Source organism: Dendrobates tinctorius, unplaced genomic scaffold (genome assembly GCF_039654945.1).
Source record: "Dendrobates tinctorius isolate UK_male_01 unplaced genomic scaffold, ASM3965494v1 ptg000282l, whole genome shotgun sequence".
NCBI lineage: Eukaryota > Metazoa > Chordata > Amphibia > Anura > Dendrobatidae > Dendrobates > Dendrobates tinctorius.
Genome location: NW_027361949.1, coordinates 1,021,854 through 1,042,102, shown reverse-complemented (window position 1 = coordinate 1,042,102; position 20,249 = coordinate 1,021,854). Strand labels below are relative to the sequence as shown.

General features: G+C 56.8%; 1 protein-coding gene across 1 annotated transcript; it reads right to left on the bottom strand.

Annotated features, from left to right (window-relative positions):
• Positions 1–336: 336 nt before the first annotated feature.
• Positions 337–16,973, bottom strand: GLOD5 (glyoxalase domain containing 5). The gene is made up of 5 exons (XM_073559932.1): positions 16,887–16,973; positions 6,464–6,569; positions 5,615–5,764; positions 1,240–1,395; positions 337–852 (listed from the first exon to the last, which is right to left on the bottom strand). The coding sequence occupies exons 2-5, from the start codon at positions 6,503–6,505 to the stop codon at positions 715–717; spliced, it is 486 nt and encodes a 161-aa protein (XP_073416033.1). The 5' UTR covers positions 6,506–6,569; positions 16,887–16,973; the 3' UTR covers positions 337–714.
• Between the last annotated feature and the right edge of the window lie 3,276 nt (positions 16,974–20,249).

The following is a 20,249-nucleotide window of genomic DNA, read 5'->3' as shown; positions in this document are numbered from 1 at the left end:
GCGCGAGCTGTTGCTGCATCCCCCCCCCAGAGTGAGAGCGCGAGCTGCTGCTGCATCCCCCCCCCAGAGTGAGAGCGCGAGCTGCTGCTGCATCCCCCCCCCAGAGTGAGAGCGCGAGCTGCTGCTGCATCCCCCCCCCAGAGTGAGAGCGCGAGCTGCTGCTGCATCCCCCCCCCAGAGTGAGAGCGCGAGCTGCTGCTGCATCCCCCCCCAGAGTGAGAGCGTGAGCTGCTGCTGCATCCCCCCCCAGAGTGAGAGCGCAAGCTGCTGCTGCATCCCCCCCAGAGTGAGCGCGAGCTGCTGCTGCATCCCCCCCCAGAGTGAGAGCGCGAGCTGCTGCTGCATCCCCCCCAGAGTGAGAGCGCGAGCTGCTGCATCCCCCCCAGAGTGAGCGATAGCGAGGTGCTGCCCCCCACTGACCAACATCCCCTGACGATTGCAGCACATAGATCGCTCCAGTCTCTGGCAGAGGACGCAGTGTCACTTTCTACACCTCGTGCATCGGTTTTCCACCATTTTTAAGGTCTCTGCTTGCCGTCAGTGAATGGGACCACCCGTCTCTCAGGCTGCTGCTGACATTTTGTCCGATCCTCTGTATCCACCACCGATACACGGTAACATGCTGGACTGGATACAACTGTAACAAACCCTCAGCTGTGAGAAGTGAGAGCGAGGCCCTGGCTGGGGCAGGGACCTCACAACACCTGGCAGGTATCAGGGTCTCTTGATGTCGGCCGTATAGTTGGACACTTCTATAAGATTGTGATCAGGATCCCGGAAATACACAGACTGGATCTCCCCCACCGCGCCGGTCCGAGACACCGGACCCTCCTCTACGTGGACCCCGCAGATCTGCAGACAACGGGAAGGAAACGTGAGATCATGGGCGCTGCAGCCAGTCACATGACATACAACACAGTCTAGAAGGGGTTAAACTGAGGGCGGTGGGGGGGGGGGCGATTTCTGCTCCGGACCACCAGGGACCATTGCACTAACCCTCTCGGCCCTCTGCCCCTCCAGGGCTGCTCTCCATGAATCAGGACCACTAGGGGTGACACAGGGCACTGTCCAGACTGATACACTGTGACAAACAGGCTGCAGTGTGAACAGGACCCTACAAGAGCGGCCGGCGCCATAGCGGAGGAGGCTGATAACAGCGAGCGTCCTGGACAATCGCAGCTGTGGTCGGAGATGTCTGCACTCATTAACCCTTTGTTGCTCTGTCACCCGGTGACGAACCTGCAGATGTCGGAGGACAGTGGTGAGCGGGGTGTCGGTGATCAGACACAGGTCGGCGGAGCCCGGCTTCGGGTGTTTTGCTTTGGGCTCAAACTCGTTCCCGGCCTCATGGAGATTAATCTTCTGTATCCCGAACGTCAGCGCCTTCCTGTCCCCCTGCGAGAAAGACACGGCGTCAGCCGAAGTACAGGACGGCGCCTAAGTAACGCCTCGCACCCGTCAGTAAGGCCCCGCACCCGTCAGTAAGGCCCCGCACCCGTCAGTAAGGCCCCGCACCCGTCAGTAAGGCCCCGCACCCGTCAGTAAGGCCCCGCACCCGTCAGTAAGGCCCCGCACCCGTCAGTAAGGCCCCGCACCCGTCAGTAACGCCCCGCACCCGTCAGTAACGCCCCGCACCCGTCAGTAAGGCCCCGCACCCGTCAGTAACGCCCCGCACCCGTCAGTAAGGCCCCGCACCCGTCAGTAACGCCCCGCACCCGTCAGTAACGCCCCGCACCCGTCAGTAACGCCCCGCACCCGTCAGTAACGCCCCGCACCCGTCAGTAAGGCCCCGCACCCGTCAGTAAGGCCCCGCACCCGTCAGTAACGCCCCGCACGTCAGTAACGCCCCGCACCCGTCAGTAAGGCCCCGCACCCGTCAGTAACGCCCCGCACCCGTCAGTAAGGCCCCGCACCCGTCAGTAACGCCCCGCACCCGTCAGTAACGCCCCGCACCCGTCAGTAACGCCCCGCACCCGTCAGTAAGGCCCCGCACCCGTCAGTAAGGCCCCGCACCCGTCAGTAAGGCCCCGCACCCGTCAGTAAGGCCCCGCACCCGTCAGTAACGCCCCGCACCCGTCAGTAAGGCCCCGCACCCGTCAGTAACGCTCTTCACCCGTCAGTAACGCCCCGCACCCGTCAGTAACGCCCCGCACCCGTCAGTAACGCCCCGCACCCGTCAGTAACGCTCTTCACCCGTCAGTAACGCCCCGCACCCGTCAGTAACGCCCCGCACCCGTCAGTAACGCCCCGCACCCGTCAGTAACGCCCCGCACCCGTCAGTAACGCTCCGTACCCGTCAGTAACGTCCCCGTACCCATCAGTAACGTCCCCGTACCCGTCAGTAACGTCCCCGTACCCGTCAGTAACGCCCCGCACCCGTCAGTAACGCCCCGCACCCGTCAGTAAGGCCCCGCACCCGTCAGTAACGCCCCGCACCCGTCAGTAAGGCCCCGCACCCGTCAGTAACGCCCCGCACCCGTCAGTAACGCCCCGCACCCGTCAGTAACGCCCCGCACCCGTCAGTAACGCCCCGCACCCGTCAGTAAGGCCCCGCACCCGTCAGTAAGGCCCCGCACCCGTCAGTAACGCCCCGCACGTCAGTAACGCCCCGCACCCGTCAGTAAGGCCCCGCACCCGTCAGTAACGCCCCGCACCCGTCAGTAAGGCCCCGCACCCGTCAGTAACGCCCCGCACCCGTCAGTAACGCCCCGCACCCGTCAGTAACGCCCCGCACCCGTCAGTAAGGCCCCGCACCCGTCAGTAAGGCCCCGCACCCGTCAGTAAGGCCCCGCACCCGTCAGTAAGGCCCCGCACCCGTCAGTAACGCCCCGCACCCGTCAGTAAGGCCCCGCACCCGTCAGTAACGCTCTTCACCCGTCAGTAACGCCCCGCACCCGTCAGTAACGCCCCGCACCCGTCAGTAACGCCCCGCACCCGTCAGTAACGCTCTTCACCCGTCAGTAACGCCCCGCACCCGTCAGTAACGCCCCGCACCCGTCAGTAACGCCCCGCACCCGTCAGTAACGCCCCGCACCCGTCAGTAACGCTCCGTACCCGTCAGTAACGTCCCCGTACCCATCAGTAACGTCCCCGTACCCGTCAGTAACGTCCCCGTACCCGTCAGTAACGCCCCGCACCCGTCAGTAACGCCCCGCACCCGTCAGTAACGCCCCGCACCCGTCAGTAACGCTCTTCACCCGTCAGTAACGCTCTTCACCCGTCAGTAAGGCTCCGTACCCGTCAGTAACACTCTTCACCCGTCAGTAAGGCTGTGTGCACACGCTGCGGATTATGTGCGGATTCATCCGCGCGGATTTTGTAAAATCCGCAGGTGAAACCGCAGGTCAAAATACCTGCGGTTTTACCTGCGGATTGCTCTGCGGTTTTGCCCTGCGGTTTTTCATCTCCTCAATGGAGGAGATGGCAAACCGCAGGAGAATCCGCAGAAAGAATTGACATGTCAATTCTTTCTGCGGATTGAAAACCGCAGATAATCCGCGCGGAAAATTCCGCACCGTCTGCACTGCGGTTTTTGATTCCCATAGGGAATCATGGTACTGTACACCGCAGCAGAAACTGATGCGGGACCGCAGCAAAATCCGCAGCGTGTGCACACAGCCTAACACCCTTCAACCGTCAGTAACGCCCCCGCACCCGTCCGTAACGCCTCACTCCCGAACGCCCCATACCAGTCACTAACACCCTTCACCGGTCAGTAAGGCCCCCGTACCCGTCAGTAACGCCCCACACCCGTCAGTAACATCCCATACCCGTCAGTAACGCCCCGTACCTGTCAGTAACGCCTCGTACCCGTCAGTAACGCCCCCGTACCCGTCAGTAACGCCCCCGTACCCGTCAGTAACATCCCATACCCGTCAGTAACGCCCCGTACCTGTCAGTAATGCCTCGTACCCATCAGTAACGCCCCCGTACCCGTCAGTAACGCCCCGCACCCGTCAGTAACGCCCCGCACCCGTCAGTAACGCCCCGCACCCGTCAGTAAGGCCCCGCACCCGTCAGTAAGGCCCCGCACCCGTCAGTAACATCCCATACCCGTCAGTAACGCCCCGTACCTGTCAGTAACGCCTCGTACCCGTCAGTAACGCCCCCGTACCCGTCAGTAACGCCCCACACCCGTCAGTAACATCCCATACCCGTCAGTAACGCCCCGTACCTGTCAGTAATGCCTCGTACCCATCAGTAACGCCCCCGTACCCGTCAGTAACGCCCCGCACCCGTCAGTAACGCCCCGCACCCGTCAGTAAGGCCCCGCACCCGTCAGTAAGGCCCCGCACCCGTCAGTAAGGCCCCGCACCCGTCAGTAACGCCCCGCACCCGTCAGTAACGCCCCGCACCCGTCAGTAACGCCCCGCACCCGTCAGTAACGCCCCGCACCCGTCAGTAAGGCCCCGCACCCGTCAGTAACGCTCTTCACCCGTCAGTAACGCCCCACACCCGTCAGTAACGCCCCGCACCCGTCAGTAACGCCCCGCACCCGTCAGTAACGCCCCGCACCCGTCAGTAACGCCCCGCACCCGTCAGTAACGCTCCGTACCCGTCAGTAACGTCCCCGTACCCATCAGTAACGTCCCCGTACCCGTCAGTAACGTCCCCGTACCCGTCAGTAACGCCCCGCACCCGTCAGTAACGCCCCGCACCCGTCAGTAACGCCCCGCACCCGTCAGTAACGCTCTTCACCTGTCAGTAACGCTCTTCACCCGTCAGTAAGGCTCCGTACCCGTCAGTAACACTCTTCACCCGTCAGTAAGGCTGTGTGCACACGCTGCGGATTATGTGCGGATTCATCCGCGCGGATTTTGTAAAATCCGCAGGTGAAACCGCAGGTCAAAATACCTGCGGTTTTACCTGCGGATTGCTCTGCGGTTTTGCCCTGCGGTTTTTCATCTCCTCAATGGAGGCGATGGTAAACCGCAGGAGAATCCGCAGAAAGAATTGACATGTCAATTCTTTCTGCGGATTGAAAACCGCAGATAATCCGCGCGGAAAATTCCGCACCGTCTGCACTGCGGTTTTTTATTCCCATAGGGAATCATTGTACTGTACACCACAGCAAAAACTGATGCGGGACCGCAGCAAAATCCGCAGCGTGTGCACACAGCCTAACACCCTTCAACCGTCAGTAACGCCCCGCACCCGTCCGTAACGCCTCACTCCCGAACGCCCCATACCAGTCACTAACACCCTTCACCGGTCAGTAAGGCCCCCGTACCCGTCAGTAACGCCCCACACCCGTCAGTAACATCCCATACCCGTCAGTAACGCCCCGTACCTGTCAGTAACGCCTCGTACCCGTCAGTAACGCCCCCGTACCCGTCAGTAACGCCCCGCACCTGTCAGTAACGCCCCCGTACCCGTCAGTAACGCCCCGCACCTGTCAGTAACGCCCCGCACCCGTCAGTAACGCCCCGCACCTGTCAGTAACGCCCCCATACATGTCAGTAGATTTTTCTGTCAGTAAACCTTTCAAGCCGCCATACAGATTTGCGGCAGGTGGTCCCGGAGGACTCGGTGGTCCCGGAGGACTCGGTGGGTGTGGGGAGCGGCCCCCGGACTCGCAGGGGTGAAGGCACAAGGATGAGTTTGGGGTCCGTACCTTGAAGGTGACGACGTCCATCCCCAGCACCCGGGCGTAGAAGCCCACCGTCTCCTCCAGGCTCCGCACCGTCAGCACCAAGTGATCCAGATGTTTTATACGGAACGGAACCGGAGAGTCCGAGAGAAAACGGAGAAGACGCGGGCAGAGCTGGAACACAAGAGTGGGCGCTGCTGAAATCCTCTGTGCTGCTGGGGCCTGACCCCCCCACACTATGTGACCCTCAGTCTGTGACGCCCCCACACTATGTGACCCTCAGTCTGTGACGCATCCACACTATGTGACCCTCAGTCTGTGACGCATCCACACTATGTGACCCTCAGTCTGTGACGCCCCCACACTATGTGACCCTCAGTCTGTGACGCATCCACACTATGTGACCCTCAGTCTGTGACGCCCCCACACTATGTGACCCTCAGTCTGTGACGCATCCACACTATGTGACCCTCAGTCTGTTACTCCCTACACTATATCACCCTCAGTCTGTGACCCCCCACACTATGTGACCCTCAGTCTGCGACCCCCCACACTATGTGACCCTCAGTCTGCGACCCCCCACACTATGTGACCCTCAGTCTGTGACCCCCCACACTATGTGACCCTCTGTCTGTGACCACCTACACTATGTGACTCTCAGTCTGTGACCCCCCTACACTATGTGACCCTCAGTCTGTGACCACCTACACTATGTGACCCTCAGTCTGTGACGCCCCCACACTATGTGACCCTCAGTCTGTGACCCCCTACACTATGTGACCCTCAGTCTGTGACCCCCTGTGGGATTAGCACCCCTCCTGAAATCCTCTGTGCTGCTGGGGGCCATGCTGAGGTGTATGGGGGGCTTATTACCTGGGCTCTGGGTAGGAGCAGGCGGCACCGGGACAGCAGCATTGTCCGCAGGTAGAGATCTGATTCTGCAGTCACGTTCTTTCCTTCCTGGTAGAGTTTTTACTTCCTGATGGAGGAGGAGGAAGAGGAGTCACCATCATCATCATCATCATCATCACCACCTCTTGACAGGAGACACCAAGCAGAGCAAGCAACACATAGATCTACAGACAGGGGGGCCCATACTATAAGGCGTTCCATACAGACAGGGGCCCCATACTATAAGGCGTTCCATCCAGACTGGGGCCCCATACTATAAGGCATTCCATCCAGACAGGGGCCCCATACTATAAAGCGTTCCATACAGACAGGGGCCCCATACTATAAGTCGTTCCATCCAGACAGGGGCCCCATACTATAAAGCGTTCCATACAGACAGGGCCCCCATACTATAAAGCGCCACATCAAGACAGTGGGCCCCATACTATAAAGCGTTCCATCCAGACAGGGGCCCCATACTATAAGGCGTTCCATCCAGACAGGGGCCCCATACTATAAAGCGCTCCGTCCAGACAGGGGCCCCATACTATAAGGCACCACATCCAGACAGGGGCCCCATACTATAAAGCGTTCCATCCAGACAGGGGCCCCATACTAAAAGGCACCACATCCAGACAGGGGCCCCATACTATAAAGCGTTCCATCCAGACAGGGGCCCCATACTATAAGGCACCACATCCAGACAGGGGCCCCATACTATAAAGCGCCACATCAAGACAGGGGGCCCCATACTATAAAGCGCTCCGTCCAGACAGGTGCCCCAGACTATAAGGCGTTCCATCCAGACTGGGGCCCCATACTATAAGGCGTTCCATACAGACAGGGGCCCCATACTATAAAGCCTTCCATCCAGACAGGGGCCCCATACTATAAAGCGTTCCATACAGACAGGGGCCCCATACTATAAGGCGTTCCATACAGACAGGGGCCCCATACTATAAAGCGTTCCATACAGACAGGGGCCCCATACTATAAAGCGCCACATCAAGACAGGGGGCCCCATACTATAAAGCGTTCCATCCAGACAGGGGCCCCATACTATAAGGCGTTCCATACAGACAGGGGCCCCATACTAAAAGGCGTTCCATCCAGACAGGGGCCCCATACTATAAAGCGTTCCATACAGACAGGGGGCCCCCATACTATAAAGCGCCACATCAAGACAGGGGGCCCCATACTATAAAGCGTTCCATCCAGACAGGGGCCCCATACTATAAGGCGTTCCATACAGACAGGGGCCCCATACTATAAAGCCTTCCATCCAGACAGGGGCCCCATACTATAAGGCATCCCATCCAGACAGGGGCCCCATACTATAAAGCGTTCCATCCAGACAGGCGGCCCCATACTATAAGGCATTCCATCCAGACAGGGGGCCCCATATTATAAAGCGTCACATCAAGACGGGGCCCCTCATAGTATAAAGCGCCACATTCAGACAGGGGGCCCTATACTATAAGGCATTCCATCCAGACAGGGGCCCCATACTATAAAGCGCCACATCCAGACAGGGGGCCCCATACTATAAAGCGTTCCATCCAGACAGGGGGCCCCATACTATAAAGCGCCACCTCCAGACAGGGGGCCCCATACTATAAAGCGCCACCTCCAGACAGGGGGCCCCATACTATAAAGCGCCACATCCAGACAGGGGCCCCATACTATAAAGTGCCCCATCCAGACAGGGGCCCCATACTATAAAGCGCTCCGTCCAGACAGGGGGCCCCCATACTATAAAGCGCCACATCCAGACAGGGCCCCCATACTATAAGGCATTCCATCCAGACATGTGACCCCATACTATAAAGCGCCACATCCAGACAGGGCCCCCATACTATAAGGCATTCCATCCAGACATGTGACCCCATACTATAAAGCGCCACATCCAGACAGGGGCCCCATACTATAAGGCATTCCATCCAGACAGGGGGCCCCATACTATAAGGCGTTCCATCCAGACAGGGGCCCCATACTATAAGGCATTCCATCCAGACAGGGGGCCCCCATACTATAAAGCGCCACATCCAGACAGGGCCCCCATACTATAAGGCATTCCATCCAGACATGTGACCCCATACTATAAAGCGCCACATCCAGACAGGGGCCCCATACTATAAGGCATTCCATCCAGACAGGGGGCCCCATACTATAAGGCGTTCCATCCAGACAGGGGCCCCATACTATAAGGCGTTCCATCCAGACAGGGGCCCCATATTATAAGGCACCACATCCAGACAGGGGCCCCGTACCATAAAGCGCCCCATCCAGACTGGGGGCCCCATACTATAAGGCATTCCATCCAGACATGTGACCCCATACTATAAAGCGCCACATCCAGACAGGGGCCCCATACTATAAGGCATTCCATCCAGACAGGGGCCCCATACTATACGGCATTCCATCCAGACAGGGGCCCCATACTATAAGGCATTCCATCCAGACAGGGGCCCCATACTATACGGCATTCCATCCAGACAGGGGCCCCATACTATAAGGCGTTCCATCCAGACAGGGGCCCCATATTATAAGGCACCACATCCAGACAGGGGCCCCGTACCATAAAGCGCCCCATCCAGACTGGGGGCCCCATACTATAAAGCGTTAATCCTAAGCGCTAATCCTCCCTTCGGTGTTTCTGTGAGCTGTCTGCTTGCGGCTCCTCGCTGCTGTTCACAGCGGGACGATCTCATGGGCACTTAAATCGTTATAAATTCAGAGTCCCGGGTCTGACTGACCGCGGTCTGGCTCCAGAAATGACCCAGAAGGTGCAAGAAACCACTGTTATTAAATGTCACTCGTTTTTTCTTTTCCCCAGACTTAGGGTACCGTTACACATAGCGATGCTCCAGCGATCCCGACAATGATACGACCTGGTAAGGATCGATGGTACGTCGCTACATGGTCGCTACATGGTCGCTAGTAAGCTGTCAAACAGGCAGATCTCCTCAACGACGCAGCAACGATACGGCGATCCATATAATGACCTCGGCGGTCGTTGGGACCTTGTCACACAGCAGCTATTCTGACGACTCAGACCTCAATATATGTGAGTTCTGAGTCGCCAACGAGGTCGATCGTCGTTGTTATGGCGTCAAACACAGCGATGCATGCTGGCCAGCGGGACACCAACGATCAAAAAATGGCCCGGGACATTCGAGCACAATCAGCAATATCGCAGTGGGGGGCCGATCGCCGCTATGTGTCACACGTAGCGAGATCACTGGCGAGGTCGCTGTTGCGTCCCACAACCTGAGACGTTTCAGTGGTCTCGCTAACGATCTCGCTATGTGTGACGGGGCCTTTACTCTCACCATGATTACTCCATTAATCCTTCTTCACTATCCGCAAACCCCAGCACCTCTAACCAAACAGTCATCTAACCTTTCCTCTTACCTCCCACCTGACCTGCTCCTCAACCTCAGATCTCTCCTACTAAGACATAACACAGGCCAGCCACTCTCCTTCTCCCACCTGACATGCTCTGCTGACCAGCCCCTCAACCTCAGCTCTCTCCTACTAAGGCCTGTTTCACACTTCCGTTTTTTCAAATCCGTCAAAATCCGTTGGTTTCCGTAAAAAAACGGATCCGCCATTTTTTTGCAGGATCCGTTTTTTTTGTCCCATAGACTTCCATTAGTGGTTACCGCGGATCCGTCAAAAAAACGGATCCGGTTTTTAAAAACGGATCCGTTTGCATCAGTTTCCGTCAAAAAAACGGAAACGGATCCGTTTGGCGGACACAAAAACGGAAGTGTGAAACAGGCCTAACACATAACACAGGCCGGCGGCTCTCCTCCTGCCTGACCTCTTCTGCTGACCTGCTCCTCAACCTCCGATCTCTCTTACAAACACATAACACAGGCCGGCCATTCTCCTGGCCTGACCTCCTGCTGGCCTACTCCTCAACCTCCGATCTCTCCTACTAACACATAACACAGGCCGGCCTTTCTCCTCCCGCCTGACCTCTTCTGCAGACCTGCTCCTCAACCTCAGCTCTCTCCTACTAACACATAACACAGGCCGGTGGCTCTCCTCCCGCCTGACCTCTTCTGCTGACCTGCTCCTCAACCTCCGATCTCTCCTACAAACACATAACACAGGCCGGCCATTCTCCTGGCCTGACCTCCTGCTGGCCTGCTCCTCAACCTCCGATCTCTCCTACTAACACATAACACAGGCCGGCCTCTCTCCTCCCGCCTGACCTCTTGTGCAGACCTGCTCCTCAATCTCAGATCTCTCCTACTATCGCATAACACAGGCCGGCCTCTCTCCTCCCGCCTGACCTCTTCTGCAGACCTGCTCCTCAACCTCAGATCTCTCCTACTAACACAACACAAGCCAGCCACTCTCCTCCCACCTGCTCTCTCTGCTTCTCCTCACTACTGGCGACATCCTGGACCCCCACAGCTAATACTTTCCATTGATTCCCCCTCCTTCCGCTCCCAACCTAATGTGAACTACTGCAATCTCTCCTACATAAAACCCGTTCCCCTGAAGCCCACCTCCGGCTCCCTCTCTCTGGGTCACTATGAAATGTCCGCTCATCTGCAATAAGCTCCATGTGATTCACAACCTCTTTACCTCTCATAATTTTTCCTTCATGGGCCTCACCAAAACATGGCTGTCACCCTCCAACACAGCCTCCCTGTGATGAACAAAGCAGGATTTAGGACTCCAGTGTTGAATAGCAAGGCCTTTAGTATGATAATGAGATAGGCCCAAAACAGAACTTCAAAGCTTGAATAGGAGCCACGTCAGCATGGGGCAGGGAGGCGCCTGGGAGCTTCAATTAGAATATACCTGTCAGCTAGACACAGAAATACACATCCATTGTCTCTCCCAGCCGCCCCGACTCCATCCTAGGATCATGGATTATGAGCACATCTTTCGAGTTATGGACTTATGAAAAATATCCGAGTCACCCTGAGGAAATTGCGCATCTGGCAGTGCGACTCATGAGGCGGTGAGGGCTCTGGGGCCTGAGATGCATAGATTGTCCCTCCACAGCGACCCAATGAGGCCATGTTTGCTCTCCACATGACAGGCAAAACAAACCACATTCACTGGTACCTCTCATGTCCTGATCCGATCATGCTGTTGAAAGTTACCCCCTTTCTTAGATATTGGGAATAAGTTCTGCAGGGAGCTAAAGGGTGGAGATTATTAGCCCACCCTCTGACACAGGGGGAGGGACCTAGCCTGCTTAAGAACTAGCAGCCCATGGCAGAGAGTCTCTCTCTCAAAGGAGAACCAGACGATGATGATCTAAGAAGGAACTGAGGACAGATCTGCCAAGGGGAGCAGCGGCCCATGCTTTGGGGTCTGTCCGGCAACTAAAGGTACTGTCACACTTAGCGATGCACCAGCGATCCCGACCAGCGATATGACGCGGTCAGGATCGCTGGTGCATCGCTAAGTGGTCGCTAGTGAGCTGCCACACAGGCAGATCTCACCAGCGACATCGCTGGGGACGGGGGTCGCTGCTTACCTGTCAGACGAGGCGATCCTGACGTCCTCCCACCCGGCTCCACGCTCGTCTCTCCACAGGAAGCCCAGCAGGAAGCTGACGACGAGAAACAGTCCAGCCTGTTCTCGCGCGATCAGCGATAAGCAGCGGGGGAGCGGGTCGTAGGTAAGCATCAGACACAGCGATATCGCTTAGTGTGACAGGCCCATAGATTCTTGTACCTGTGGACTGCAGAGCTCCCGGCACCCACATGCAACCTACAATCTGGTAAATTGACCTCCAGCTTAATATCTCTAATTCTTGTACTCTTATTGTTATATTTTACTCTGACTGCAAATCCACTGTAATTCCATTGTATAGCTTACTGTATATTTCTGTAATTATCTAGTGCGCCCTTAAGGCAATTAAACCATAAAATTAATCTTGGGCTGATGCTTTTACTCTGATTAGAGATTAATCTTAGAATACCCAGCGGGTAACAGGACATCCTCCCCGGCGGCCATTTGCTCTAGGTGCAGTTCCCTTACTCACCTGAGAGACAAAGGGAGCATCGGAGAGCTGTGCCTGTGTAGTTACGTCACACTGGTGACGTGGGAGGAACGGGTCCTGTTTCCTCCACAGTGGCAGTGGTGGGATCAGAGTAATAGTGTGCGTGGGACCCCTACTCCCAGACACTAGAGACTACCAGCGGTAACTTTCACTGCTGGGGTCTTAAGGTCAGCCCAGCACTAGATGGTCAGAGTGCAAATATAATAAGTTGTGTGCGAGGTCAGGGTTGCAGCTGTGTCAGTAACCACAGGTTCCCAAGATGGCGGAAGGCACCAGGAGTAAGGCAAAGGGGGAGGCCAATGCTATGGTCTATGAGGAGGTGGTGGACAATTCCAATGAAGGCGAAGGGGAGCTCAGCCAGGGCTCCCCAAGGAGCCAGACCCCCGTGCTCAGTCCCGCAGTGGACTGCCCACCACCTGCCCGCCTCAGCCTGTCCAGATCAGAGGCCCTTTTCCAAGCGGCTATGGCACAGCTTGAGGCTGACCACATGCGGGCACTGCTGAGAGCTGCGGAGCACTGGACCTCGGGTCTTGAGCTCACCACCTGCCAGGAGGTCCAGGAACTGTTAGTCACAGAGCAGTTCTTGTGGAACTGCCCAGAGGACCTCCAGCAGTTCCACCGTGACCGGAAACCAAAGGGGGCTTCTGCTACAGCCGCCCTGGCAGACGAGTATGCCAACAACAGGGCGTCCGAGCCAAAGAAGCCTGCCAGCAGCACCTGGAGAGGGGGTAAGCCCAGTCCTGCCCCTGTCCCCCCAGCCCCCAGAGTGCAAGGGGTGTACCCCCTGCTGCCCTCTCCGAGCCAGGAGCAGAACCCATCATTGTCATCATTGCAACCAGCCGGGACACTTTAAGGCTGCGTGTCCCCAGCGCCAGAAGGCCCCGTCCCTGTCCCAGAAACCGTCCACTGTTTTGTGTGTGGGAGGGGGTGGTGGAAGGTCCCTGGACAATTACCAACCCATCACCATCGGCCGCTCAGCGGTCATGGGACTGCGGGACACAGGCACTGAACAATCCCTGTTACGTCCTGAGGTGGTGTCCCCTCAGGACTTGGTGCCTGGGAAAACCATTTCCATCTCCGGAATTGGAGGTGTTGAACCGGCGCTGCCCGTCGCCAAGGTGTTTTTGGACTGGGGCGCCGGGAGGGGAATGCGGGAGGTGGGAGTAACACCAAATATTCCTGCCAATGTGTTGCTTGGGACCGATTTGGGGCGGCTAGTGTCTCAGTATGTGGCCACTGAACCCCCAAGTCTGGCTCCCCAAGAATGTCATGACTCTAATGTTAATGTGTTGAATGTGCCTCCAACAGTGGAGGTGGGAGTAACACCTAATATTCCTGCCAATGTGTTGCTTGGAGCCGAATTGGGGCGGCTAGTGTCTCAGTATGTGGCCACTGAACCCCCAAGTCTGGCTCCCCAAGAATGTCATGACTCTACTGTGAATGCTAAAGTTAATGTGTTAAATGTGCCTCCAACAGTGGTAAGCCATGCACTGACACTTCACACACAGGGCTCACAGTGAGGACAGGTGAGAAGCCTGCAGGGGAGAGCTCAGAAGTGGAGGGAGGGGCTGCTATGGGCAGTGTAGGGCCCCTAAGTGAATCCAGCCTGCTGAGTCTAGGGCCTCTGCAGAAAGAGGAACAGGCCATTGGGGGAGGGGGCGTCCCGGGAGAGGAGCCACCAGGTAAGACCCCAGGGCAGGAGTCCCCCGCATCCGGGATGTCAGGAGGCCATGGAAGTCTGCCTGACCCAGCGACTTGGTCGGGGGCCAAGGGGAAGCAGGCGCTACCTGTGGTCTCAGCGGTCGTGGCCGCTGTTACCAGGAGTAGGAGCGCCGGAGTCCAAGGAGCCTCGCGGAGGTCTGACGGTTTCCCCCTCTCCGACCAAGTGGCTGCCGAGTCAGACAGCGGCCAGGAGACAGATCCCGAGGAGCTGACAGAGGATGTGTCAGTTTCGTCAATTCTTGCCACATCGAGTCAGGGATTTCAAGCAGCGTTGGAAGCTGACGCTAGCCTGAAAGCTCTCAAGGAGCAGGCGGCGCACCCTCCCCTGGAGTCCGACCGCGAGCGAGTGGTCTGGGACCTGGGATGGCTGTACCGGGTAACGGTCCAGCAGGGTTCACCGGAGGCATGGCCCAGGGACCGAGAGTTAGTGGTACCCTATCCGTTCAGGGAAGAATTGTTGCGGATCACACACGAGATTCCCAATCCCGGACACCTAGGGATCACTAAAACCAGGGCCAGACTAGCTCAGCATTTCTACTGGCCGGGAATGAGGACCTACTGCCGTTCGTGTGACACCTGTCAGAGGGTGGGGAAGGCGGGGCGGCGCCCCAAAGCCCCACTGGTAACTCTGCCCATCATCGAAGAGCCTTTCTCGAGGGTGGCTGTGGATCTCATTGGACCTCTGTCCACTCCCAGCCGCTCCGGGAAATGCTTCATACTAACGGTAGTGGACTATGCCACCCGGTACCCGGAGGCGGTAGCTTTGTCGTCCATTCGGGCTGACAAAGTGGCCACTGCCTTACTGGAGATTTTCTCCAGAGTGGGGTTTCCCCAGGAAATGCTCACCAACCGAGGGACCCAGTTCATGTCACAGCTGATGGAGTCTCTCTGTAAGCAGGTACAGGTGCAACATCTGGCAGCCAGCCCGTACCACCTACAGACCAATGGCCTGTGTGAGCGGTTCAATGGCACCTTAAAGCAGATGCTGAAGATGTTGGTCGACTCCCATGGGAGAGACTGGGAGCGGTATCTCCCACACCTGCTATTTGCCTACAAGGAGGTCCCACAGGCCTCAACGGGGTTCTTCCCCTTTGAGCTGCTGTACGGGCGACATGTACGGGGGCCTCTTGCTCTGGTGAAGGAAGCATGGGAAGGGGATTTAGCCACCCCTGGAGTGTCGGTCATTGAGTATGTCGTGCGCTTCCGGACCAGAATGATGGCCTTGACACGGCTGGTGCATGACAATATGGCCCAAGCCCAGGCTGACCAGAAGCGGTGGTACGATAAGAATGCTTGTGAACGGACCTACCAGGTGGGTCAAAAGGTGTGGGTACTGGTCCCCGTACCTCAAAACAAGCTTCAGGCGGCCTGGGAGGGTCCATACCTCGTGCACCAGCGGCTCAACGCTGTCACCTATCTGGTCACCCTGGACCACGCCCGTGGAAGGAGGAAGGCCTTCCACGTGAACATGATGAAGGCCCATCATGAGCGGGAGGCTTGTGCCCACCCAGTGTGCAACCTTCCCGAGGAAGGAGAGGTAGAAACCCTCCTGGATCTGCTCACCCAAGCCAAGGTGGGTGGATCCATCGAGGATGTGGGGGTTGGCCACCAGCTCTCAGAGGACCAACGTTCCCAGCTGGGGGTCACCCTACACCCTTTCGGGAGCTGTTCAGCAGCCTGCCCGGAAGGACTGAGACAGCCGTCCATGACGTGGACACCGGCAATCACCCCCCGATCCGGCGTTCAGCATATTGGGTCTCTCTTGAGGTGCAGCAGCACATGCGCCAAGAGATAGACGAGATGCTGAAGCTGGGGGTCATCCACGTGTCCAACAGCGCGTGGGCTTCGCCTGTAGTCCTCGTCCCTAAAAAGGACCGAACTACGCGGTTCTGCGTGGACTACCGGGGGGCTCAACGCTGTGATGGTCACCGATGCGTACCCAATGCCACGCATCAATGACCTGCTCGATCAGCTGGGGCACGGGAACGCTCTGCCTTTATCACCTCATTCGGACTGTACGAGTCCACGGTGATGCCACTCGGCTTGAAGAATGCCCCTGCCACTTTTCAGAGGATGGTCAACACGCTGCTCGAGGGACTGGAAGGGTATGCGACCGCATACCTAGATGACATCGCCATCTTCAGTCCCACCTGGGAGGATCACCTAGAGCACCTGGCGCAGGTGCTCGGACGGATGCAGCGAGCAGGCTTGACCACATAACCGGAAAAATGCCAGCTGGGTATGAGTAAGGTCCACTACCTGGGACACCGGGTAGGTGTGGGAGCTCTGAAGCCAGAGCCTGGGAAGGTGGATGCCATCGCATCCTGGCCCACCCCCAGGACCAAGAAGCAGGTGATGTCCTTCTTGGGGACTGCCAGGTACTATAGGAGGTTTGTTCCACACTATAGTGCCCTGGCCAAGCCCCTGACTGACCTCACCAAGAAGAGGCTGCCCGTCGTAGTTGACTGGACAGTCGCCTGCGAGACAGCTTTCCAGGTGCTCAAGACCGCCCTTTCTAGCTCTCCTGTACTACAGGCAGCCGACTTCACGCGGCCGTTCGTAGTGCAGACCGATGCCAGCGACTTTGGCCTCGGTGCTGTGCTCAGCCAGGTCGACACTATGGGCCATGAACACCCCGTTCTGTACCTGAGCCGGAAGCTCCTGCTGAGAGAAGTGGCCTATTCCACGATGGAGAAGGAATGTCTGGCAATTGTGTGGGCCCTGCAGCGTCTGCAGCCATACTTGTACAGATGCCAATTCACCGTGGAAACAGACCACAACCCCCTCAGCTGGTTACGCACGGTCTCTGGGACGAATGGGAGGTTGCTATGCTGGAGCCTCGCTCTCCAGCAGTATCACTTCACCATTCGCCACAAAAGAGGCAGGGACCATAGTAACGCTGATGGGTTGTCCCGGCAAGGAGAGGGTGCGGAAGGGCGCATGGGGGAACACAGGAATGTGATACCCCCTAGCGCCCTCTAAAGCAGGGAGGTGTGATGAGCAAAGCAGGATTTAGGGCTCCAGTGTTGAATAGCAAGGCCTTTTAGTATGACAATGAGATAAGGCCCAAAACAGAACTTCAAAGTTTGAATAGGAGCCACGTCAGCATGGGGCAGGGAGGCGCCTGGGGGCTTCAATTAGAATATACCTGTCAGCTAGACACAGAAATACACATCCATTGTCTCTCTCAGCCGCCCCGACTCCATCCTAGGTTCATGGATTATGAGCACATCTTTCGAGTTATCAACTTCTGAAAAATATCCGAGTGACCATGAGGAAATCGCGCATCTGGCAGTGCGACTCCTGAGGCGGTGAGGGGTCTGGGGCCTGAGATACATAGATTGGCCCTCCACAGCGACCCAATGGGGCCATGTTTGCTCTCCACACGACAGGCAAAACAAACCGCATTCACTGGTACCTCTCATGTCCTGATCCGATCATGCTGTTGAAAGTTACCCCCTTTCTTAGATATTGGGAATAAGTTCTGCAGGGAGCTAAAGGGTGGAGATTATAAGCCCACCCTCTGACACAGGGGGAGGGACCTAGCGTGCTTAAGAACTAACAGCCCATGGCAGAGAGTCTCTCTCTCAAAGGAGAACCAGACAATGATGATCTAAGAAGGAACTGGGGACAGATCTGCCAAGGGCAGCAGCGGCCCATGCTTTGGGGTCTGTCCGGCAACTAAGATTCTTGTACCTGTGGACTGCAGAGCTCCCAGCACCCACATGCAACCTACAATCTGGTAAATTGACCTCCAGCTTAATATCTCTAATTCTTGTACTCTTATTGTTATATTTTACTCTGACTGCAAATCCACTGTAATTCCATTGTATAGATTACTGTATATTTCTGTAATTATCTAGTGCGCCCTTAAGGCAATTAAGCCATAAAATTAATCTTGGGCTGATGCTTTTACTCTGATTACGAATCTTAGAATACCCAGCGGGTAACAGGACAGCCTCCCTGGTGGCCATTTGCTCTAGGTGCAGTTCCCTTCCTGACCTGAGAGACAAAGGGGGCGCCGAGAGCTGTGCCTGTGTAGTTACGTCACATTGGTGACGTGGGAGGAACGGGTCCTGTTTCCTCCACACTCCCCTGCTGCACTATGGTACGGCGGCCTCCATGTCACCCACACTCCTCGCTCTGGCAACAGATATGGTGGAGGAGTGGGCCTTCTCCTTTACACCAACTGCACCTTTAACCCAATCCCACCTCTACCCTCCCCTCTTTTGAAGTCCACTCTGTCCACATCTACTCTCCCTGCAACCTCCAAATGGCTGTCCTATACCGACCTTCGGACCCAACCACTGCCTTTATTCACCAATTTTCTCCTCCTGGCTTCTTCACTTTCTCTCTGCTGACATTCCCACCATCATCATGGGTGACTTCAACATCGCGATTGACACCCACCAGTCAGCTACCTCCAAACTCCTGTCCCTTACATCATCTTTTGGACTCACCCAGTGGTCCTCCTCAACCACCCACACAGACGGACATACAGGAGCATCTCACAAAATTAGAATATCATCAAAAAGTGAATTTATTTCAGTTCTTCAATACAAAAAGTGACTCTCCTCTTGTTAGGAACGGCGGAATGCACTAAATAAATAAATAATAAAGTGCGTTTGCCGCTCGGGGTCCACTGTGCAGAAGGTGTTAACACTGCTGCTGAATAATGGCAGACGCGCTATATGGCGGTATAACGTGCACGGGTTAAACGCCACCCGATGTGCGCTGAGCGGACTCTGTTATCTCACAGAGGCGCTGTAACATAAACACTGAGCCTGCTAGACTCACAGGTCTCAGCGAAATTGCACACGCGGTATTCGGTCACAGGACACGGGCCCAAGGCTGAGGTCGGTGTCCGTCTAGACCTACCATGCGTGCGGCGTCACTACCGCGGACACCGGTAAGTGCTGCTGACTGCAGCACGGCGGCAGACACAGCCACTATACGATAGTGCCGTGAGACGTGACACAATGGGATGCTAGTGTAGAGGTGCGGTGTGCACAGTGGCCTATGGCTTGCCACTGACTGGCGCTGACTCTGTCTCTAGTTCCCTATCCACATGTGTAATATCAGAGGAAGGGGAATCTTAATAAGTCAGTCACCAGAATCATACATCCATCACCATTCACACATCTAGCAAGTAAAGTCTATACTAGCGCATGGCCGAGCGGCCATGCGGGCCTTTTATAGCCGTGCGCTGCCGGGACCTTCCAGATCTCTGAGATGGACCAATCAGATATGAAGAAGGACCTGAGCACGTGACTCCCGACCTCCAATGGGAGATCGTCTCGTGAGCATGCTCAGTGGAGCGGCAGAGGGACTTCGCCTCAGGAATGGCTTGCTGCAGAGCAGCATGTGAGGCTCTGGATTCCTGTTGTGTCGCTGCAGGAATCCGACGCCTAACATTACCCCCCCTCCTAGGGCCCCCTCCCTCCTGAGCCTTCCAATCCACCAAATAAAGTTTTTTGCCATGTACCACCTTGTGTCCCACAGAGGCGTAGGCCTCAGGCTCATCCGAAGACAAGTCTGATGCCTCGGCAGATGACTCGGAAAACCGGGACATGTGACTAGGTTTGAGAAGGGACACGTGGAAGGCGTCAGGGATGGCTAAGTTGCCAGGAGCAGAAGTTGGAGCGGGGCGCCGATGTGTGTCGGCAGGCGTCTTCATTCGCATTTTAGAGGTTTGAGTGACATGTGGGGTGCGACCCAGACTGTCGCGAACCTCCATTGCCCGGTCTGCCACCGGCAAGGAATACAGTAACCCAGCTGGCCTCTGTTTATAGGAGCTGCTCCGAGCACAAGAGGCGCATGTCTGAATGTATTTTTTAGTGTCCTGGGCCCTGTGCAGCCACCAATAAGACCTTGACAGGAGTTTTGTGGTCTGCTTGTAGCCAAAGTGACCACCCACCTTGGACGCGTGTGCCCGTGTGAGAACCTTGGACCGCAGGTGAGACGGGAAAAAGGTCTTGCCTTGCGGCACTAACCTGAGGATGACCGGTG

Excerpts from the sequence above, each read along its gene's own strand:
- GLOD5 (XM_073559932.1), bottom strand. The coding sequence starts at position 6,505 with ATGCTGCTGTCCCGGTGCCGCCTGCTCCTACCCAGAGCCCAG. Across the intron at positions 5,765-6,463 it reads TGCTCCTACCCAGAGCCCAG|CTCTGCCCGCGTCTTCTCCG; the intron begins GTAATAAGCCCC and ends CTTGTGTTCCAG. Across the intron at positions 1,396-5,614 it reads TGGACGTCGTCACCTTCAAG|GGGGACAGGAAGGCGCTGAC; the intron begins GTACGGACCCCA and ends TCTTTCTCGCAG.